This window comes from Vulpes vulpes, chromosome 2, assembly GCF_048418805.1.
Source record: "Vulpes vulpes isolate BD-2025 chromosome 2, VulVul3, whole genome shotgun sequence".
NCBI lineage: Eukaryota > Metazoa > Chordata > Mammalia > Carnivora > Canidae > Vulpes > Vulpes vulpes.
In genome coordinates this window covers 43,458,882-43,480,728 of record NC_132781.1, presented here as the reverse complement: position 1 = coordinate 43,480,728, position 21,847 = coordinate 43,458,882, and the positions used below count along the sequence as shown (strand labels likewise).

The 21,847-nt window shown below is 48.9% G+C and overlaps 2 protein-coding genes across 13 annotated transcripts; one reads left to right on the top strand and one right to left on the bottom strand.

Annotated features, from left to right (window-relative positions):
- Window positions 1-170: 170 nt before the first annotated feature.
- On the bottom strand, window positions 171-5,480 carry TP53I13 (tumor protein p53 inducible protein 13). Of its 12 annotated transcripts, XM_072747896.1 has the most exons (10): window positions 4,647-4,885; window positions 4,257-4,535; window positions 3,710-3,778; window positions 3,343-3,384; window positions 2,981-3,262; window positions 2,002-2,253; window positions 1,582-1,710; window positions 1,253-1,456; window positions 613-1,168; window positions 171-523 (listed from the first exon to the last, which is right to left on the bottom strand). In XM_072747896.1, exons 8-10 carry the CDS (start codon window positions 1,418-1,420, stop codon window positions 411-413), a joined length of 837 nt encoding a protein of 278 aa, XP_072603997.1. In that variant the 5' UTR covers window positions 1,421-1,456; window positions 1,582-1,710; window positions 2,002-2,253; window positions 2,981-3,262; window positions 3,343-3,384; window positions 3,710-3,778; window positions 4,257-4,535; window positions 4,647-4,885; the 3' UTR covers window positions 171-410. The 12 variants fall into 12 exon arrangements, with proteins under 12 accessions (XP_072603997.1, XP_072603993.1, XP_072603991.1 ...); XM_072747892.1 differs by lacking the exons at window positions 2,002-2,253; window positions 2,981-3,262 and adding an exon at window positions 5,021-5,480 and having other exon boundaries at window positions 4,257-4,529; window positions 4,647-4,912; XM_072747890.1 differs by lacking the exon at window positions 2,002-2,253 and having other exon boundaries at window positions 3,224-3,262; window positions 4,647-4,912.
- A 532-nt stretch (window positions 5,481-6,012) lies between these two features.
- ABHD15 (abhydrolase domain containing 15) lies at window positions 6,013-11,760 on the top strand. The gene is made up of 2 exons (XM_026016265.2): window positions 6,013-6,979; window positions 8,686-11,760. The coding sequence occupies exons 1-2, from the start codon at window positions 6,111-6,113 to the stop codon at window positions 9,209-9,211; spliced, it is 1,395 nt and encodes a 464-aa protein (XP_025872050.1). The 5' UTR covers window positions 6,013-6,110; the 3' UTR covers window positions 9,212-11,760.
- Window positions 11,761-21,847: the final 10,087 nt, after the last annotated feature.

The following is a 21,847-nucleotide window of genomic DNA, read 5'->3' as shown; positions in this document are numbered from 1 at the left end:
TAGCAGGTCGGGTTCTATCCCACTACTAAAACTGGCCAAGGCCAAGTGGGCAGGTGGAGGCAGGCTGGTGGGGGCCTAATGATTTTTTGGTAAAAGCCCACTTCAGTGGCCCGGAACAGGGTCCTAGGTGGGAGTGTCTGCGTGGCAGATGCACCAGCTCAGCCCCAGACTCTACCAAAATAATTTAATTAGAAATACAGGCAAGGGAGGCTGTGGGCCCCTTCCCTCAACCCTCCGTAGCAAGCCACACCGGAGGCGGAGGGACAAGCCCCTTTGCGATGCTTAGGCGGGAAGCGCTCGGGCCGGCCGCCAGGGGGCGGTCCCGCGCAGGGTCCACGTGGCAGAGGTCGCGGCCTCCTGGGCAAAGGTCCCCTTCACCACCACCACTGCAGTGGCAGGGCTGGGGCAGGTCAGTCGGAGCTGTCCCCGTCTGGGCCGCTGTCCGGCGAGGGCGGGAGAAGGGGTCTCCGGCGGGAGCGCTTGAGCCGGCGCGGGGGCAAGAGCAGCCTCCGCTTCAGCACAGCTGTGGGCGGGGTGGGGCGATCAGGGAATGGCAGGAGTGCTGGGGAGGTGCCGGGCCCCCAGCGGTTGGTAAGGAGGGTAGCTCCTCACCGGCCACCGTGTCCTGGCTGTCCGCTGTGGGCTCCCAGTAGATGCTCTCCCCGCGTCGAAAGTTCCGGTGCAGCCGAGTGCAGAGCGTGGCCAGAGTGAGCAGCACTAGCAGGAAGGTCAGGGCCATGGCAGCCCAAGCGGCCTCCTCCGTGCGAGGGGTGGGACCCCGGACTACAGGTGGAGGCACTGCTGCCTGAGGGGCTGGGGAAGCCCCACTTGGACAGGTGCAGCCTCCTGGGCCGCTCTGCCCTTTGGGCCCCTGGGTCTCTAGCCCAGAGCTGGCATTGCCGCCCAGACCCTCGGGCAGCAAGGAGAGAGGGGGCACAGAGGGCGCCTTACCTCCCTCACCCTGAGCTGCCAATACGGGCCACTTGGCCTCCAAGCTCGGTGGAGAAGCAGAGGGGAACCTCAGGGCTGAGGGGGTGGGCTGGAGACCGAAGGCAGCACGCAGCCCACGCCTCTTGGCACGGCCAGGAGAGAGGTGCCTGGGCTCTCTAGTTGCCTCCTCTGCACCGGAGGGCCTCCAGCTCCACAGAGTAAAGGCTAAAGCTGGGGCCTTTGGGAAGAGAGATAGCAGTCACCCTTTTCCTGCCCAGATAACCCAGTGACCCCACCACCAACCATGCCCAGCACCCCTCACCTGCACACACCCTCTCCAGCACAGCCTCCTTCGCCCTGGCCTTGGGACCAAGGGAGACAACCCAGAAAGACCATCAGGGCAGAACCAGGCCTTCTTCCTCTGCCTCCTCCGCCGCCGCCGCCGCCTCTTCAGCAGGTGGGCAGCCCAGGCTGGCTCTATCCACGCCATTTCCAGCACCACCCCCCATGCTGCCAACACCAGGGGCTAGGAAAGGACAACTAAGATGAAGGTGGGGAGCAAGCAAGAGGAAGTCCCTGAATCTTCCTTCCCTTGCAGATGGGGCTACAGCCTCTGCCAGTGCAGACGACCACCTTTCCTCAACCACTTACCCTCTCCTGAGTGAGGCTAGAGTCAGGGGCCAGTGAGGGCCGGGCCACACAAAGGTGGGCCAGAAGGGCAAGCTGGAGCTTCAGCCATGGGTGTGCACAGGGGTGGTAGAGGAAGCTGACATCCTCAGCCTAGAGAAAAAATACGGAGGCATCGTGCCAGGCCCAGGGCACTCGCTGACAATCCTAAGGTTTCCCATCCTGGGGGCCAGCTTAAAGGGATTCCCAGGGTGGCCAGATGCCCACCTTCAGGGCTCAGGGAAGGACAGAGAGCCCTGGGTAGAGGCAGGCATTCCCTCCTGCCTCTGTTCCTCTCCATCCCACCCCACCCCCCCCCCGCCTCTCCATCAGGTGCTACCCCTCAAAGCTCACAAGCCTAGGTAAGGCTGTTAGACCCCACTCTTCAGCTCTATTTCTCTGCACCTGTGCAACAGTGGTTCCACAGGACCCCAGTCTAGACTGTAAGCATCTTCCAAATGGAGACCAGGTCTTCTATGTTTTGATTCTATCCACATATCTCCCCAAAACATCCAAATACAGGGCAGTCAGGCAGCAGGTGCATGGTCCCACGATGGGAACACTTCATCAATTATTAATTATTCTTTGCTGAAGCTGACCTGATGCTTAGCACTGTGCCAGACGCTATAGGAGATGCCAAAAGACAACTCCTGGGCTCTGCTTGCAGGGAATGTGAAGGAAACTCAGGGCAACAGAACTAATGCAAATGAAAGAAAAAACTAATAAAACTCAAAGTGATTTATCGTTATAAGAGAAAAGCTGTAAGCATTACATGAATTCAGAGAAGGTGGTGAATAAGGGCTGGGGTGATGAGGCAAGTTCTCAAGAAAGAGCTGACTCTTGCTCTGGGCTTTGGAAGTAGATGGGAAGGATTGCAGAAGGGCAGGGAGCTGCCCACTTCAGCTTCAGGTCAGATTAGGCCAGGTATGGAGAATAAGCAGCAGCAGAGGTACAGCAGTGGGAATGAGCCCGGCACTCACATGTGTGATGAGGAGACCAACACAACCCAAGAGCAACCCAAGATTTGGGAATGTCAGGTGAAGCTTATTTAACTAAGCAGGGCCTGAAAACCTGGGGGTGGGGGTGGAGGTCTGGGAGAGGCGTCAGATGGGTATGACCATGATAGGGTGAGAAATAAAGAACCATTGAAGGCTTTTAAACTGGGGAATGATTTAATGAAAGAGTGTTTGAGGGAAGGAATCAGGTAGGTGGCATGAGGTTTTTGGGCCTGGAGCTATGATAAATTTCAAAAAGAGATGGATATTTTAAAGGAAAACCAAAGGGACAGGGAAGCCATCTGACCATTGGCATGAAAACAGAGGCGGGCGTGCAAGGTGAACACATACATGGTTTGGTGCCCAGCAATCTCAGGCACACTCTTTACCTCACATAGATTCCTACTTCCTCCAAGTGCTATCACACACAATTCGTTTAGTCCTGGAGAGCAGGGACATTACTGATGCCCCTCTTAAGGGAACTGGGGTCCTGAGGCTTCCCACAGCCACACAGCAGAGTTGGGGCATGGGTGGTTTTGTGGGTTGCCCTTGCAGCCTCCTGCCCACGGGCAGACAGCTACTCCACAGAATTCCTGACACAGCACTGCACAGGACAGAGACCCGTGGCTCACTCTCTTCCTGAGGGAAGCGTCAAGAATGGAGCTGGGGAGCTGAAAAGGCAGAGAAAAACCTGCAAAGAGCCCGCCGCTTCTGGTGCGGACACCAAGGATGGCACCGGGCTTGTACCCACCTGCCATCGGCTCATCCGCGCGAAAACCACTCTTGGTGACACCTATGCATGGGGAAAAAGAGGACTTAGAGCAGCTGGGGAACTCCGTGTGGGGGTGGGGAGGGGGCAGCAGGCCCCACGCCTCGGCTGGGACGCAGACGCCGGTGACTGAGGGCCTGAGGAGCCGGCAGAGGTCCTCAGAGGGTGACTGTGAGGGCGCGGCGAGGCCAGAGCCGCTCCTTCACACACACACACACACACACACACACACACACACACACACACACACAGGCCAGAGCCGCTCCTTCTCTCTTCTCTCTCTCCTCTCTCTCTCTCTCTCACACACACACACATACACACACACACCCGCCCCTCGCCAGGCTCCTACCTGTGGGGGTAGAGGCCACAGGCCCTCGGGACAGCGGGCTCCCGCTTCCTCCTCCGGCTCGGCCACCACCTGTGAGTCGAAGGCACACAAGAGTTGGGGCACTGGCCTCGGCGTGGGCCCTGCCCTCCTCCTCCCAGGCCCAGTCCGCCAGGGGACGACTCCTATCCCCTCTGCACGCGCCACTCCTTCCAGGAGGAACTTTGGGCACGGCGCTTTGAGATCCCAGGCCGAAGCCTGCTCAGGGACCGGTCGCCTTACCTCACTGGGACCCAGAAGCCCCGCAAGGGCTGCCAGGAGAAGTAGCTGGGGCGAAGGCGGAGGAGGTGCCATCCCGGTCCGCCGGGGACCGGCCCGCACCGCAGGCCCGGGAGCGCGCACCCCCGCGCCGTCCCCCGCGCCGCCCGTAAGCCCACGTAGACCCCGGGCTCGCGCGCGCGCGCCCCAGCGCCCCAGGATCGCGCGCTCTCCGCCCCGCCCCGCCCCCACAGCCGCGCGCTCCTCTCGCCCCGCCTCCGCCCCGCCCCAATGCCCGCCCACAATCGCGGACCTTGCGCGCACGCGTCTTAAACTCAGAGCCGGAAAAGTTTTGTGCTGGAGCCGGGCCCGAGCGCACGGCCCCGCAAGGCGGACGGGGGCCGGTCCTTCGCCCGCACTTTCGTCCCGGCGCTTCTCTGCCGCCTGCAGAGCTCAGCTGCAGTGCACGGGTGGGATCATGGAGCGGGGCAAAGGGCGGGAAATGGGATCCCAGTGGACCGAGTGGCCCCGAAGGGGAGACCCGCACGCTCCTCCGGCAAACCCGCTTCAGACACGTTGGTGTGACCTGCAACTAGAAGAGCGGCAGAATCATGAAGTCTGAGCTGCGGAAGGAAGAGGGTCCCCGCTTTAGGGCTTCACCTTCAGTCCATCCCACTCGCACCCTCGCAAGTAGGGCCTGAACCTGGAGGAGCTTCGGGGGGTCTCTGGCCTCTACCCTCCCCAGGCCCAGAAGTCCGAGGAAGCCGAATCCGGCCTGCGGCCGCTTTGCTCCCGCATGCCCGCCTCCGCTCTTGTCGTTTGTCCAGCGATGGCCAGCGTGTGCCCAGGGAGACGTTTGTCACCGTGAGGTGTAGGAGTCACAGGCTTTGCCCCTTGCAGGGGGGCGCCGGCCTCTTTCTAGTGCCCTTCTCCTTGGCCCCGGTCAGGATTTTGAGGAAAGACGGGAACCTGAATGGAGGATGAAGGTTGAGATGCCCAGCCTCAGACTTCGAAATAGAGCGAAAACGGGTTATTTCGATAGAGAGCAAGAACGTGACTTACAAGGGGGTTTCTTACCCATCCCTCCCTCGTTGCCCTGTAAACGCCAGCTACTGAACTGATGCAGGAACTGCAATCTATCCGTTGCCACGGCCCCCTCGCGGGCGCCTGGGTGCATCTTTTCCCCCAGCTTGAGGCTGTTGTTTCTGGGGAAGGCCTTCTCAGGGAGCGGTGTTGAGGATTTCCATTATCTGAATCCAGGCTCCTGGGGAGCCCCATGCTCCCGGGGGATCCGGCCGGCGCGCAGAGGCGGGCCAGGGAACTGGCAGCCCCCGGCGCCCTGGCCCCCTGCAGCAGACCCGCTGTCTGGCGGGACGCCCGCCCCGCGCTCGCTGGCCCGCAGCCCGACCCCCTCCCCGCCGGGCTCTTGCGCAGTCGAGGGTGCCCGCGGGGCCGAGACAAACACCGAGGTCAGAGAGCGCGGCCAAGCCCCGGAGGGAGGGGCGGCCAGTGGCTCCGGCCGCAGCTGCAGCCGCCCCGCGGGAGCCCGAGAGCCTGCTCCGGAGCTGGGCTTTATTCACGTCTCTCTTTGGCTACTTCTCAGCCGCGGCTCCTGAGGGCGCAGCGACGCAGGGTCCCCCCGCCCCGCCTCAGCTACACACCGAGCCGGGCCGAGGGCAGGGCTCGGCGGGGACTCCGATGCGCACCCCCAAGCCGCGATCCTCGGCCTCCGAGTCTCCCCGCTCTCGGCCGCTAACACCCCCACTGCTCGGGTCGCGGCCCTCCCCACTCCCTTCCGGCTCGCCGGCGCGTCCTCGGCCCTTTTGTGTGGCCTAGGCTCCTTTCACCTTCTGCTCCAGCTTGTCGCAATCGCTGTACAAAGGACCTGGGGAGGGATCGGGGGGCGGGCGAGGGGAGCCGGGCCCGAACTGGCTGCCTCCCGCAGGGCCACGACCAATCCGGAGCGCCCACCGCCCCCGCCCCACCCCACCCCCACCCGCAGCGCAGGAGAGCCCAGGGCTGCAGCCGGCGGCCGGGCGGAGCCGCGGGTAGAGCGGGGAGCTCGCCCAGGGCACAGCCCCGCCGCCCGCCGCCCGCCGCCCGCCGCCCGCCGCCCGCCGCCCGCCGCCCGCCGCCCGCCGCCCGCGGGGGGCTCTCCTGCCTCGCCATGCCGCCGTGGGGCGCCGCCCTCGCCCTGCTCCTGGCCGCGCTCGCCCTGCTGGGCCTGCTGGCCCCGCGGCTGCGGCGCGCCGTCGGAGCGAGGGCTGTGCCGGGGGCCCCCGGCCAGGACCACCGGGAGGAGGCAGACGGCGGAGGCGCCGCGGACAGATTCAGCGACGGGCGCGAGCCGCTGCCGGGCGGGTGCAGGCTCATCTGTAAACCGTCGGCGCTGGCCCGGTGCCTGCTGAGCGCCTTGCGACGCTCGACAGCGCTGGAGCCGCTCCCGCGCTCCTGGCTCTCCGGGCCCCACCTGCAGACCCTCTGCCACTTCGTGCTGCCGGTGGGGCCCGGGCCTGAGCTGGCCAGGGAGTACCTGCAGTTGGCGGACGACGGACTGGTGGCCCTGGACTGGGTCGTGGGACCTTGCCCCCGGGGCCGACGGGTCACTAACGCGGGGGGCCTTCCCGCCGTGCTGCTGGTGATCCCCAATGCCTGGGGGCGCCTCACCCGCAACGTGCTCGGCCTCTGTCTGCTCGCCCTGGAGCGCGGCTACTACCCGGTCATCTTCCACCGGCGCGGCCACCACGGCTGCCCTTTGGTCAGCCCCCGGCTGCAGCCTTTCGGCGACCCGTCCGACCTCAAGGAGGCGGTCACTTACATCCGCTTCCGACACCCGGCTGCCCCTCTGTTCGCGGTGAGCGAGGGCTCGGGCTCAGCGCTCCTGCTGTCCTACCTGGGAGAGTGCGGCTCCTCCAGCTATGTGACCGGCGCCGCGTGCATCTCGCCGGTGCTGCGCTGCCGCGAGTGGTTCGAGGCCGGCCTGCCCTGGCCCTACGAGCGGGGCTTCCTGCTCCACCAGAAGATCGCCCTCAGCAGGTGGGTAACGGAGGCCGCAGGCGGGCGGCCAAGTGGGAAAGAGGGGTCTTGGGCTGACGAGGATACCATACGGAATCACACGGTTCAGGACAGACAGTTGAGGCAAACGCTTTGCGAAGCTGTCCAGAAACCCTCGAGTCTAGACAGAACCAGGGGAGCAGATTTAAGGGCCGTGGTCGGACTCAGCATCATTATGCTAGAACAGGAACTCTTGCCCTGGGGCCCGCGGGCCTCATCTCAGCCCCCCCCCCCCCCCGGGGTGTCCTGAGCACCTGCCCCACCAGCAGCAGAGGCAGCCCCTGGCATTCACCGCTTAATCCACAGTTTGTCAAATCAGCAATGGGGCTCTGGAAGCAATTACAACTGATTATCTGTCTAGAATATTTCCTTATATAGTGACTGAGCCTGGAGGTGACAGGAATCAGAAATCTGTTGGTGTGTGATTTTGCCCCCATTGTGCTCTGAGAAGGTCAAGCCCTGAACTCACCAATAATAGCCCAAAGGGCTGTCATAGCAGCCCAGAACTTGAGCAGTCCAAGACAAAATGTTCTGATGTGGCTTCATTGCTAGTTTCCATCCCCAAATGACCACCACCAGTGTTGACCCTAAACACCAGCTAGAAGATAAGGTGAGGGAAGTGGAGAGGAAATCTGGGCCTTTAGGGTCTGTCCTGCCCTGGAAGTTTGGGATGGAAAACTCAGGGCAAGCCTCTTTGAATGTTTGCTGGAGACACACATCCAAATGCAACTGGCTAAGTCTGCATCAATTCACTCAAAGCACTAGCTGCCCATCCTGACCTCCTGTGCCAGGCTCTCTCCATGGAAGTGGAAAGAGCAAAAATGTCCCTCTTCCCCAGAGCAGTGGCTCTTAGGCTCCCATTTTACAGCATACCCTGTAAAATAATTATACTCCTAGGAGCCTCTTCTGCTGCTGCTCAGCCCTCTCTAGGAATACCTGTACTACTGCTCAATGTCACACTTGTTTGCTATTATCTAGACAGCATGTTAGCTTTTAAAAAACAGACTAATATTATAAAAATAAATAAATAAAATAAATAAAAAACAGACCAATAAACCTGAAGTAAAATGTTGACGATAGGGGGGATGTCACCTGCAGGTTTGGAATTTCTGAGCCAGGGTGTTCCAGGAGGGGCTCAGTTCAAAGCAAGTTGCCTATAGAGGGTCAGGAGTTGAGGGCAGGAGTAGAGCTGTCACTATAGATCAGCAGCTGTAAAGTCTTTTTGTGCCCCAGGGCTAAGCAGGTAACACAAGGCCTGGTGGGAACCATGACACAGAAATGAGGGAAGAAATGCCCCCTTGTTGCCCTGAGAAATGCCAGCCCATGTTGCCAGACCTTTCCATTTCCCTAGAGAACCCAAATACCTGCATTTTATGTGAAATCTCCTGGCTTTAAATGATGACAAAGGGACGCCTGGCTGGCTCAGTCAGTAGAGGGTATGACTCTTTATCTCAGGGTTGTGAGTTCGAGCCCGACTTTGGGCATAGAATTACCTAAAAAAAAAAAAAAAAAAAAAAAAAAAAATCTTCAAGTGATGACAACGAAATGGAATTCAAAAATACCATATGGCCAAAGAATGCCTCTGTGACCAGAAACCTGGTCTGCAGGCTGCTATAATTTCTGTTGTCGATTCATTTTTTCATTCTTCTGTCCTTTCCTACCTTCCCTGTTCCACTTCTTGCTGCCAGATACGCCTCGGCCCTCCAGGACACGGTGGACACCCACAAACTGTTCAGGAGCCGCTCCCTGCGAGAGTTTGAGGAAACCCTCTTCTGCCACACCAAGAGTTTCCCCATCAGCTGGGACACCTACTGGGACCACAACGACCCCCTCCGGGATGTGGATGAGGCGGCCGTGCCTGTGTTGTGTATCTGTAGTGCTGACGACCCCGTGTGCGGGCCCCCAGACCACTTTCTGCCGACGGAACTCTTCCACAGCAACCCCTACTTCTTCCTGCTGCTCAGTCACCATGGAGGCCACTGTGGCTTCCTGCGCCAGGAGCCCTTGCCAGCCTGGAGCCATGAGGTCATTTTGGAGTACTTCCGGGCCTTGACAGAGTTCTTCCGAACAGAAGAGAGGATGAAGGGGCTGAGCAGGCATCGGGCTTCATTCCTAGGGGGCCGGCGTCGCTGGGGAACCCTGCAGAAGCGGGAGGTCTCTCCCTCTTCCCATCTGGAGGAGATCTTTAGCTGGAAACGATCGTATACGAGGTGAGACCTGGCCCAAAAACACCCCCGGTCCTGCACGGAAGAACAGGGCTGGACATGCCAGAGTCCTGACACGGCCGTGAGCACGGGAAGGGGACTGCAGGGCCAGGTCTTTGCCACCGATTCAGCCCCCTCTCTCTTAAACTGGTCTGTGGAAAGAGATGGAACTTCCAGTGAGCTGGTGCTCACGTTATCCTGAGGACACTCCTACCTTAGGCTTAGCTCCACACATTCCAACTCTTCCTGGTCAGCAACTGGTCTGTCACTGTCACTCTCTCCTGTCACTGACCTTATAAGCCAAGAATAGCACCATTTGAGTCTATGGACTCAGGAGAAAATGCTCTGTCACTTGCAAGGATTGTAGGGAAAATGGGTTTCTGCATGTCTTTGGGAAGCTCTGTCCCACATAAATAATCAGCTCTGTGACCCTGATTCTTGAATTGGAGCCACTCAGTGTCGTGAGGACAGGATGTTTGTGTCTTGGTCCTACTTCCCTCACTGGGCTCTGTGGTTGTGGCACTCTGCTGACTTCATGCTGTCACAGCTGTGGAAATGAGCTCCTAGATCATGGTGTGGTGCGTCAGTCTTGCGTGAGTGTGAGAAAGGCACTGGAGGCAGTTAAGTGTGGTCCTGAGCCTGGGTTGGTGAGGGTGACGAGATACAGAGCATACGTCTGTGTCTGGAGGACTGAGGTCCTATCTTTCAGACTCATTCCCCAGGTCTCGGTTGGGCTGATCTGGGGCTTCAGGTAGGACTTCAAGCCTAGAGAGATCTTAAGGACGATTTTAGGAAGAGGAAGTCCTTGCACACAGGACCTGCCAGACCCTAGCTCAAAGAGCCAGACTCTCAGGCACTCTGGCTGCTCCCTCCAGTACCTGGAGATTACGCCAGAGAGTCCTAGCTAAAGCTGTTTTTCTCCTGCCATGTGGGCTTTTTCTAAGTGGTAAAGAGTATAAACCTGGTATCTTTGGTATTTTCTAGTTGGTTTCCCTCTTTTCTGACACTACGACTAGCTGCTTTTTTTTCCAGAGCCTGGAGACAGCTGGGACCAGAGAAAACAAAAGTTCCAAGAGGTTAGTTAGTGCTTACTCAGTGATTTATGAATATTTCACATTACCACACTTTTTCTGCTCAATTTATTCAAAAGGCCATCCATGTAGATGTAGACAAAGCTGCCTCCTGGACCTGGCCACTCAGTGACTTGTTTTATGGTATTTGGTTTTATGAGGAATAATGCTGAAGATCAGAGTAAAACAAAGCATTGTACAGATTGATTCGCATGTCCTGGTTTGATTTAGGCCATTAAACAATACACTAGGACATCTGGTTCTATGTGTTGCTAAGAGCTTTGCTCTGAAGTTTTATTTTAATCTGTCATCTAGGAAGATACCTGTTTTGACAGGAAGCTCCCTCCTGGCTTCAGAAACAGCAAAGCAATTTTAAAGAGGAGAGATATTTCTCAAAATCCATGTCCTATGGCTCAGTATGAGGAATGTCTGGGGCCGAAACTTCAGGTTTGGATAATCTTAGTCCAGCCTTGTTCTTCTAGATCAAATAGGAAGAAACTCTGAACTATCCTAGAATCTCACTTGAAATGCAGGCAACACTCAATTGTATTAAAGGCACATTATCCTGTCATGAAAAAAAATCACTTCCCTCCTTCCTCATGTCCTGCTCCCCCTCCTTCACGTTACTCAGCTGACATTCTTTACCCTTTCTGAGCAGGAGAAATAACAAGAACTGAAATCTAAAGAAGCCATTCTACTGCTGGTTTACAGTCTTGTTACAGGGCTTGGGGAGGAAGAATTACTGACATCTGGCAACCGCCCTCCCCCCAGCATCTGGTACAGTGGGGATTTCAATTAGTTAGGGTGCTGCAGTCCCCCATGCAGGACCCCAGGATCATTCAGAACTGACTGCAAGGTGGGAAGCAGCCCAGTGGCTTTTAACCTGCGGCTTATGGGGGGCCCTCAAGGGCTGAACTTTGGATTGTTTCTCTAGGCCAGATACCATGGGACTCTGGTTTTTAAGGTAATAGCTTTTGGAGAAATTGTGGTTGGTCTTCTCCTTTTCTACAAAAAAGCAAGCTTGTAGGGGTGGGGTGTGCCTATATACCTGTAACATATTTCTTTCAGTTACAGCCCAGGCTCCATTCATTCCCTTGGACCCAAGGCCCTAATCCCTAGACCCTGAAGGATTTCTCCTCTGTATCCTTCATGCCATGTGAGTTTATAACTAATCTCAGGAAGCTGCTTCTTTCTCATCTTCCGAAGGTGATGAAAGTGATGCTGCTTTTTCAAGCAAGTTTTGCCAAGAATGTGCAGTTCCCGTTCAAGCAGGTTTGGGTGACCCTGACCTTCAGTCTAACACTGAAGGAATCACCTGTATTGGCTCTGCTTTGGTGAACAGCTAAGCATACAAAACCCACTGGAAGAACCCCAGGCATACTATTCTGAGAGAATATGTGATCCTTGAACAAAATCCTAAATTTGAGTTTGAGGAAACAAGAAACAAACAACAAAATAAAAGTAAGACAACCCAAGGAAGGATGACTGAGTTGGTTTTCCAGGTCTTGAATCTTTTAAGCGATCCTCACAGTCCTCATTCACTTGCTTGCCTTCCTTTTGGCCTCTTAATTATTTATAACCATCTTCAAGTGGTCAGAGGAAAAAAAAAAACCCCAAAATGCAATGGCTTAGAGGAGGCATGATCTCAGAAGGAGACTGGGTCCTCTCTCTCTCCCATTGGGTCAGAATGCAGGAAGCAAAGGACTGCCTCTGAAGGCTTCTGATCTGAGACCTAAGACTGTGCTAACTATAACTTAATTCTCTTAGAGAGTTAGTATTTTACGTTATTTATACCTAGGTTTCTAGGATGGCTTGGCCAGAGATGACAGTATGCAGAACAAAGCACCAGATCCTTACCTTGAGGAGATATCATCTCTGTTTTGAGTGAAGGTATCCTTTCTAAGGCTTCAGTACTGTGTGTGTGTGTGTTTTTTTTTTTTTAAAGGACTTGACACAGGAAGTGTCAGCATGGCTTTATATACAGCCTCAAAATTACCCCAGAGTCAGAAGTTCCTGCCTACTCATCTTCCACCTAGACCACAGATCTTTTGTCAGTCAGCCACCCTAAGTGCCAAGGTATCTTCCTTTAGAAATAAACTTCAGCATGAATTCCTCTCCCTGCTTAAACAAGCAGATACAATTGGCCACTTGAGTAGAACCTGGTAAGAATGCCAGTGAGTATTTGTGATTCTCTAGCCAAGCCACAAAGGATGGCATCAAAAATCTTCCCTAGTTACCACCATTGGCAAAGACAAGATGGAGAAGTTATACACAGGGGGTGCCTGAAGACATAATGAACACCTCAGGAAGCAGGAATCTCTATCTCACTGGTGGGACATGCAAGCTAGACTGCTATTTGGCACACATGATGGTGGGGACATATGCCGAGAAATAAGGGTGTCTTAAATTAGTTTTTTTTTTTAAGTAAGCTCTATGCTCAACGTGGGGGGCAGCCCCGGTGGCACAGCAGTTTAGCACAGCCTGCAGACTGGGGTGTGATCCTGGAGACCCAGGATAGAGGCCCATGTCTGGCTTCCTGCATGGAGCCTGCTTCTCCGTCTGCCTGTGTCTCTGCCTCTCTCTCTCTCTCTCTCTCTCTCTGTGTGTCTCTATGAATAAATAAAATCTTAAAAAAAAAAAAAAGATTTATGCTCAACCTGGGGCTTGAACTCACAGCCCCGAGATCAAGAGTCACATGCACTACAGACTAAGCCAGCCAGATGTCCCAAGGGTGACCTAGATTTGATAGAAGGTCTTTTCTCATCTGTGAGTCAGTGAACTAAAATAATGCTAATGAGCTCAGTGGGTTGTAAAGACTTTTGGTTGGCTTGAGAATCAAGGAGATCACAGACCTGATCCAGATTCTGGGAGATGACATAAAGATTTTAATTAAAATAACCTTGCCAAAGTGACCAGAGGGTTTTGAAATGTTCAGGAAGAACTAAAAGTTTGAAGGAAAGGTGGAATTTCATTAAAACAAACAAAAGACACTAACATCAAAGATAAATATCTCTAGCCCCTCTGCCTCCAGCCTTCCTGTGTATTAAGGTAATACCCTAGTACTTATTTTTTTTTTTAATTATTTATTTATGATAGTCACAGTGAGAGAGAGAGAGGCAGAGACACAGGCAGAGGGAGAAGCAGGCTCCATGAATCGGGAGCCCGACATGGGATTCGATCCTGGGTCTCGAGGATCGCGCCCTGCGCCAAAGGCAGGCGCTAAACCGCTGCGCCACCCAAGGATCCCTACCCTAGTACTTATTATCACTAGTGTAGTTGAACAAAAACTTCTCTCCAACCTCTTTGCCTCTGAATAATAAATTGCACTCTCCCTGCAACAATGGAATGTCATTATTTTTTAAATCTCCAGAAACAAAGGCACTGTTTGTCTTCTGAAGTCCTATGTGTACTGAGCCACGCATGCTTACCTACCTGCGGAGTTAACAACGCCTCCCGGCACATTCTCTATTCACCGGCTGTTGCTTCACTCCTGTATATCTAGCCTTGTGTCCCCTGACACTAACCAGTGGCAGCTGTTTAATCAACAACCAGGCCTTCTGCTCTGGGCTAATAATTTCCCAGCAAGCTCAAAATTCCCTGATCATCAATGGTACCTACATAGAGATATTTCCCACTGAGCAGTTAGTAATGTGGGCATTAAGTATAGAACACTGAAGTAGCTTGGAGATGTGGGTTCTAGGTTCTACTTTATCTGAGACTTGTATGACTTTGGGTAAGTTATTTTACAAACTGTTCCATAGGAAAAGATGAGATGATAAATAGGCCCTAACTTATTTCTTTTAAGGATTTACTTATTTATTTTAGAGAGTGAGGTGGGACAGGGTGGCAGGGAAGGGCAGAGTGAGAAGAGAAGTAGATTCCCTGCTGAGTAGGGAGCCTGACATGGGTTTTGACCTCAGGATCCTGAGATCATGACCTGAGCTGCAATCAAGAGTAGAACGCTTAACCAACCGAGCCACCCAGGCACCCTAATAGGTCTTAATTTAAGAGGTTTGTTAGGATATAATGAATAGTAAAAGTAGGTGATATCCCATTCTCCCAAGTTTGCTTAGTTCGTCAACTGGAGCTCAAAGTCCCCTATGATGGGATGGCATCGGCTTTCAGATCAGAATGTATTCCCCAATTTATGTATGTATGTATGTATGTATGTATGTATGTATGTATGTATTCCCCAATTCTGATAAGGCCCAAAAGTTCCAGTTAGCCCATTGCAAAGTTGGGAAGGGCCTATATGAGCTGGGTCCTGGGTTACCCAATTGAGGGCAAACTATCCCCTTCCTTCCCAAACACATGTGCATATACATATACTCAATAATCTTGTTATAGCTAATATAGGTTTCACACTGGTTCATTTGTTCCGGCAAAACCCATCTGCTTTCCTAGTTCTTAATAAATGATGGTCAGAGAAGATATGGCTTTAAGATTTCACCATTATTAGTGATAGAACTAAAGACCAGAACCCAAATCAGTGCAGTTTATGCCATGTCTTTTCCTAGTCCATCACAGGCTGAGATGACAGTATAAATAATGCCCATTTTAGACTTCATAATGTAAAAGATATAACAGAAGGGAAAATAACTCGTCTTCAGAGCTCCTCTAGTACACAACTCTGTGCGGAAGCCATGCACATTAATCTATAAATGTCACCCTTAAAGTTATTTATTGCATAGCCTCACCACTCAGCAACTCTGTCTCCCTCTACCATTAAGAACAAATATCTGTAGACATAGTAGCAATTAAAGTCACTAATTGGCCACATACACACAGGAAAACCCTTGTTCTGCAGCTGGCATCTTTGAGATGTAAGTGATAGCATTAGCTCATCACCACTTGGGCTGTGGAATGGTGTAGTATATTTATGTTCAAAATTCTTCAGTCAGGTAGGATAGGCTTTGACCTCTAAACATAACCCAGAGTATCTTTGATGCATTTAGACAATGACATATTAGACATTTGTCTTGAATTGCTGATAGGGGTACAGGCTAGAAGTACAATTTTAAGATACTCTCCTTCCACTATAGTTTGAAAAGCCCAAATGTAGGGACAAAGCAGAAAGAAATCTTGTTTCTTAAACCTTTTTTGAGTTCCTCCAAGTTCAAGGATGTTGGATGTTGGCGATAGGTGACCTGGGATCTCATCCTGGCTCCCACATAGCTGTCTGACCCAGGCAAATTACAGTATATAAAATGTTAATTTCAAAATAGCTCAGTATCAACACACTAGGAGTTAAACAGCTATGTTAAAAAGTTGAAAGTGCTTTTCCAGACAATATTCTATTCAATAAAGTGGGCAATAATACTTTTTAAAATGACACTTAGGGCAGCCTGGGTGGCTTAGCGGTTTAGAGCCACCTTCAGCCCAGGGTGTGATCCTGGGGACCTGGGATCGAGTCCCATGTCAGGCTCTCTGCATGGAACCTGCTTATCCCTCTGCCTGTGTCTCTGCCTCTCTCTCTCTCTCTCTGTCTCTCATGAAAAAATAAAATCTTAAAAAAAAAATGACACTTAAAACTTTTTAAATTAAAAGACATGAAACTCCTCCCCAAATTAGTCTTCTTACAAAAATAGTCACTTTAGGGATCCCTGGGTGGTGCAGCGGTTTGGCGCCTGCCTTTGGCCCAGGGCGCGATCCTGGAGACCCGGGATCGAATCCCACGTCAGGCTCCCGGTGCATGGAGCCTGCTTCTCCCTCTGCCTGTGTCTCTGCCTCTCTCTCTCTCTCTGTATGACTATCATAAATAAATAATAATAAAAAAAATTTAAAAAAAATAGTCACTTTAACAGTGTTGTAAGCAACAGCACTAGATTAGATATTTGTCCCATACAGGGGCAGAAAATATGATTTTCAAATCATATTTAAATGTAAAAACTTTAATGGTAAAATGTAAAAACTTTAAAAGGGTGAAAACACCTTTTAAAGTTTTTACAAGGTTCAAGAACTGCATACATTCACATGCCCGTGTGTGGGAGTTTTAACTATATATGCTCTAACACAGGTCTATATAAAGCTGAAGAACCTGCATCAAACCATTAAAACCTAAGGTAGGATCACCTCACACCCACAATACAACAGGCCACTTCATTCTCTGAGCAAACAATTTGCGGCAATTAGACTAAAGGGTTTATGTCCACATCAGTGAGTTCATTCTTACCCGTATTTTACACATTTCTGTAATAAAGCCAACACCCAGCCCAGTGCCTGAGATTATCCAATAGTCACTAAATTGAAAAACATTTTATCTTTGGAAATAAAGTTACTTAAAAAAGCTAAGCAGACACTCTGTGTACTAAAATTACTTTATTACAGTTGATTTTTTTTAAACATTTCCTTTGCTATGATACAAAGGATACTTACAAACAAAATATTACATATGACCTTGTTTTCGCTCTTATGTTCTGACAACTTGGTAACAGCTTTAAATGCACAATCTATACAATTAATACAGGTTATATATGAGCTATAAGGTATGTTGAACCGGAAGAATACTGACAATATACTGTACAATAAGCCTTACCAGTTAGTGCTGCGGACCATTTCTACCAAAAGGAAAATGCACATCTGTCCAGTCACCTTAACCAGCCGGTGCTGACAGTGAGGGAGAGGCTCCTTCCCCATTGCAACTCTTGATAAGCCTCCACTGTGGGCATCTGTTTGGTCCGAAAATTGAGAGGACTGTGTATATTTAAAGTTAGTCATCAGTAAAAGTGGCAGAACATCACTTTCAGCACAATAATCTCTCACCAAAATATCAGTCCTCATTTTAAGAGACCACAAGTCCTTTGTCTACCATGAAAACCCTACAGGCTCAAGGGCTTTGGGAGATGAGAAGATGAAGGCTGCCAAAAAAGGAGGCAAGAAACCAAGCCAAAATCTAGGTCTTGCAAAATCATCATTTTTCCCTTCACCAAAGGGAACTAGAAATGTACAAATTCATTGATGAACCTCAATGATAACATATCAGTTAGCTGATAACCCTCATTTTATCTGGACCCCTGACTTGTGGGAATAACTGAAAGAGATTTGTGAATAATACATACCACTTTTAGAAAAGAACTTGCTTAGTTAAAATATTCCCTTTAGCCACCAAAGCTGGTCTTGGGCTATTACAGGTGTGCATTCATCTCTCAATGGTCTACTCAGAAATGATAAGGTTACAGCTTTTTTTCTTTTCTTTTTTCTTTTTTAAATAAAAAAGCAATTGACTGAAGCATTTTTCTTTTTTTCTTTTTTTTTTTTTAGGTAAATAGCAAAAATAAAAATAAAAACCAACCCTGGCATTTGCACAAATAATGCAAATGGAGCGATATGGCCTTTAAGGTAAGGAGTTAGTAGAAAGGAAGAGAGAAGTGAAGAAAATTCAGAGAAAACAATGTATTAACTTTTCTTTTTAAAAATTTCTACAATACATGTGCAAAAAAATCATGCTGGTTGAGGAAAACAAAGGGAAATGAGTATATAAAACTAAAAACATAAATATGTTTGGATGACTGGTGAAAGCAGAAACCAACCTGGGTTACAAAAAGGATTATACATTCAAGATGCTCTTAAACCCAGTGGGATAACTTATGTTAAAACTGTGTTAATAGTTACGTTAAAAATCTCAAGTTTGTTTTTAAATCTTCACAATACAAGCAAAGCTGTTTTAAAATATACACTATACATATTTCTCAAAGTCTCTTCAACCTCATTAATGCGCATTAGGTTATCTTTTTCATATACTGAAACAAGGGGCTTCTGAAAGCTAGATTGCTTAGAGTAACCCATCCATTATTTAAATGTCTGTTTTAAGTTTTAAATGGGTTAAGAATTTTAGCAGACTTACATAAATAGGATTTAGCAACACAAGTGTTAATTTAAAAAACTCTAAAGCATTTACAAATTATCTGGTTGGAATAGTCTGGGAAAGTTATGTGCACTATTACTTTAAAATGTTATTTACATCAGACCATTGCTTTTGTAAAAATTTCTCTAAAAGATAAAAAACAAAACTAAATAAATTTGGAGAATTAACCTATGCCAAACTAGCAGAGAAGGATCATAAAAGGAAAGGTCAAATAAGAACAAAATCATCTTCTAATAGAAACCCCACATATCCTCACCACTTGGATTTTGCCCTATGAAACCACCTGCAACTCCTATTAGGCTCATATCAAGTGTCAAGATAATGTGGTAAAGTATCTTGTTAGATAAATTACTGGCCTCAAGTGGATTTTTTTTTTTTTTTAAGATTTTTCTGCCTTGTGTCTCTGGCTTGGATTATATAGAACACATATACGTAACTAATTGGTGGGGCACTCTAAGTAGGCACAACTCCCATTTAATGTGGAATAAAAGGTGTAACACATAAAATGTTGTTGGGGAGAAGGGGTGGTAGTTTCTTTGATATTACAAAATTCAAGGAAGCACATTTGGAATGGGTACCAAAAAAGAGCTATCTGGCAACATACCAGGGGCAGCCAACATCTTAATAAACTAAATATAGTTGTCTATGACAAAAAGGGGATTAGAAGGGTTCCAGGACACCCAACGCCTCACTGTTTGTTTGATATGTGCCAAATAGTCACATGGACCAGCCAGAATCTGAAAACATTAAGCAGTTACATCTTTAAATCACATAATTCACTCCATGACCATGTGCAATTTATAAAAACAATAATGTTCATGCTGAGGCAATGTATTTAAGGGCTCAGAAAAAGCAAAATGTGCCACTGAGAGAAACCTGTTCCCACTCGACTGGTCTTCATGCTTTCAAGTGGCCCTAATACACCTTTGAAGCTAAGCCAAGCCATGCAAAAGCAAAGAGTACACACTTTTCATTAACAGTGGTATCTCATTTCTAAACTCCACTGACCTCAGAGTTGCCACTGAAACATAGGAGTACTGAATGCACAAAAATGAGGACTCACAGATTTTTAAAAATGCATTTCCCTCATCTGTGTTTACCAGACTTTCAAACTTCAGGCTACAAGGCATTTCAGAGAAGGGTTTAGTGGGGACAATGACAAAAGAACATATGTAATTCTGGAAATAGGAAAAATGCTCCAGAAATGGGATCAGTGTGCCAGCAATTAGCATAGTTCATTTCATCTGAAAATTCAGCTAGAGCCCAATAAACAGTTCCAAGCCATAAGGTTATCACCTGCATAATTTACATAAACATTACAACTCTTGCACTTTATAGACAAAACACACATCTGTAAACATGGCCACTGGGGGAGGGAGGCTCCCTACCTCATTCATGATTGAAAACATGTAATCATTAAAAAAAAAAAAAAATGACTTTGCTTCAAAAGATGTAAAACCTGACCAATAATTAAGCTTCATTTTCCTCTGTTTAACAACATGTAAGCATTAATTCTAAAAATGTCACCTAGGATGGTTTCAGGATTAGATGCTAGGACCACAACTAGCAATGACAGCAACTCCTCTCTAGCTGGCACAGACTTATAAACTTTAGTACAAAAACAAAAAAATACAGAAACTAGGTCAATTTGTTAGCTACATATTTACAGATAATTACATGATTTTTCACTCATAATTGCTAAAAACTATGAGTGAAAAGCAAACTGTGCAGGCTGAATTACCCGTACTTAGGGGGGAATCCTTGGGCATCAAGACACCCTTTTCATTCATTCAGAAGTCTCTTCTCTCCACTTTTCATGGCAAACTACCTACAGATGTCCAGGTTGGTATATCCAGTGGGCATCCTGTTTCAGAGAGGATTAAGTTTTTTCTCTATTAAAGAGGAATCTCTTGTATATTTAAAATAAAAAAATAAACCCGACACAATCAAACAGACACATACATACACACAAAAAAATATCTCTGAAACTTCAAAAAGTTAGGATTGCTGGGAAACAGTTAACAGTGATGGTGACATAGTAAGTGGCTCCCCAGTTTTCTCTGCCTTTATTTTCTTTAAAGGATATCTATTTTTGGGTGGGTGGGAGGGAAGTGCAAGTTTAAGAAACCCACAACAGGCAGATAAGGTGCATACTACTTTATATTTCTTAGAATCTGAAGACTATCGTTAGGACAAATGGGTTCTCTTCCCTTGTGAGTGAAATTTTTGGAAATTTGAATATGAATGAGGGAAAAAATTAGTCAACATGACTTTAAAGGGGGCTCCCAGAATTCAGTAGAAAATATAAATGTACATTAACATAAGAGTTCTCAGCTTCACTTTCTTTTTCTAGACAGTGTTTAAATAAAAACTTCCTTACGAATAATCATTTCCAATGTAGGCTTATCATGGTGATTTCATAAAAGTGCAGACAACATAACCACACACACAGCAAAATAGACTTCAATCAGTAGTCCTTGCATACAAGAGGCAAGTCTGCTAAGTGTATATATAGCACACTCTTCATCCTTTAAGGAATCAGAGGATGGGAAATTTCCAGTTCTTAACTAGGAGTAAATGCCTTCTCAAAGGCAATGCTACAACCTGGTTAAGGGTATGATCATGTTGGATGAATGAAAAACAAAATAGAATTCATTTCTCTTTAATAATGATCTGTATGTTGGTAAGCAGCTCAAAGATGACAGCCCAAGTTTTGGCTTTGTTCCTTAGAGATGGTAGTTTTCTAAGAAACAAGAACCTCTTCTTCCATCATTATATAGGAGATTCACACTTATATACCTTAAATATATTATTTTCGGACTTGAATACACACTAAACACTTCACATTGTGCGCACAGGACAGAATGCAGGACCATATAAACCTCCCAGGAAAGGGTTGCTGTGTTGGGCCAAATCTGTGCTTGAATAGTAGTGGCTCAGAAGGGCTGGAAGGTGCACGAAGAACTTACTATTAGCAAGCAAGAAGAGGCAGCTCAAGGGAGAAAGCCCCACACCAATACCATATCCTTCTCTCCCAGTGGCCATTTCCTGTTGATCTCATAGTTTAGGAGAACCTTAGATGCTTTAGCAGTAATTCCTTTCTTGGCTGTTTCGGTCCTTAGGAAAATTTATAAGTATTATTATTAATCGAGTAACAAGAGTTAAGAGGATCAATGGCATCACTCCTAAGAAACACATTTAGATTGCGCACGTGGAGACTGTGTGACTTCCTGGTTCTTTTCATCGTCTTTGCAGAGGAATCACCACCAGTGTTTTGGATTTCCACAGTTCATTTCTTTCTGCATCACTTATCTTTTACTGCATCACAACACAAACTCATAGAAACACTGACTGGCTCCTCTTCCAGCAATATTTTACTGCATTGCAACTTATGGTTCCAAATTTACTTTCTTTCTACCCACATAAGTGCTAAGGGAGTAAAACAGAAAAGATTGCATCTAATGACCACCTTCTCATATTAACCCAGCAACTCATTCTGAAGAAACACATGCATTCTTGCCTTAACTGAGGACTGAAATAACAAACACAATAACAGAACCTTAAGCGCCCTGATGGAAATGTACAGTATGAGTTACATCCACCTATCTATACACACATATAGACACTCATATGTATATACAATATATACATACAAATGATAATAGCTATACCAAAATGTGCATATTTAACACAGTTTTAAAAAGCCAGTAGA

Bases quoted from the DNA above. Each gene is read 5' to 3' on its own strand.
- TP53I13 (XM_072747897.1), bottom strand. From the start codon at position 4,039: ATGGCACCTCCTCCGCCTTCGCCCCAGCTACTTCTCCTGGCAGCCCTT. The intron at 3,263-3,342 runs GTGGGTACAAGC...CTGCCTTTTCAG, and splicing joins CGCGGATGAGCCGATGGCAG to CTCCCCAGCTCCATTCTTGA. The intron at 1,457-1,581 runs GTAAGTGGTTGA...GTCCTTTCCTAG, and splicing joins CTAGCCTCACTCAGGAGAGG to CCCCTGGTGTTGGCAGCATG.
- ABHD15 (XM_026016265.2), top strand. From the start codon at position 6,111: ATGCCGCCGTGGGGCGCCGCCCTCGCCCTGCTCCTGGCCGCGCTCGCC. The intron at 6,980-8,685 runs GTGGGTAACGGA...TCTTGCTGCCAG, and splicing joins CAGAAGATCGCCCTCAGCAG to ATACGCCTCGGCCCTCCAGG.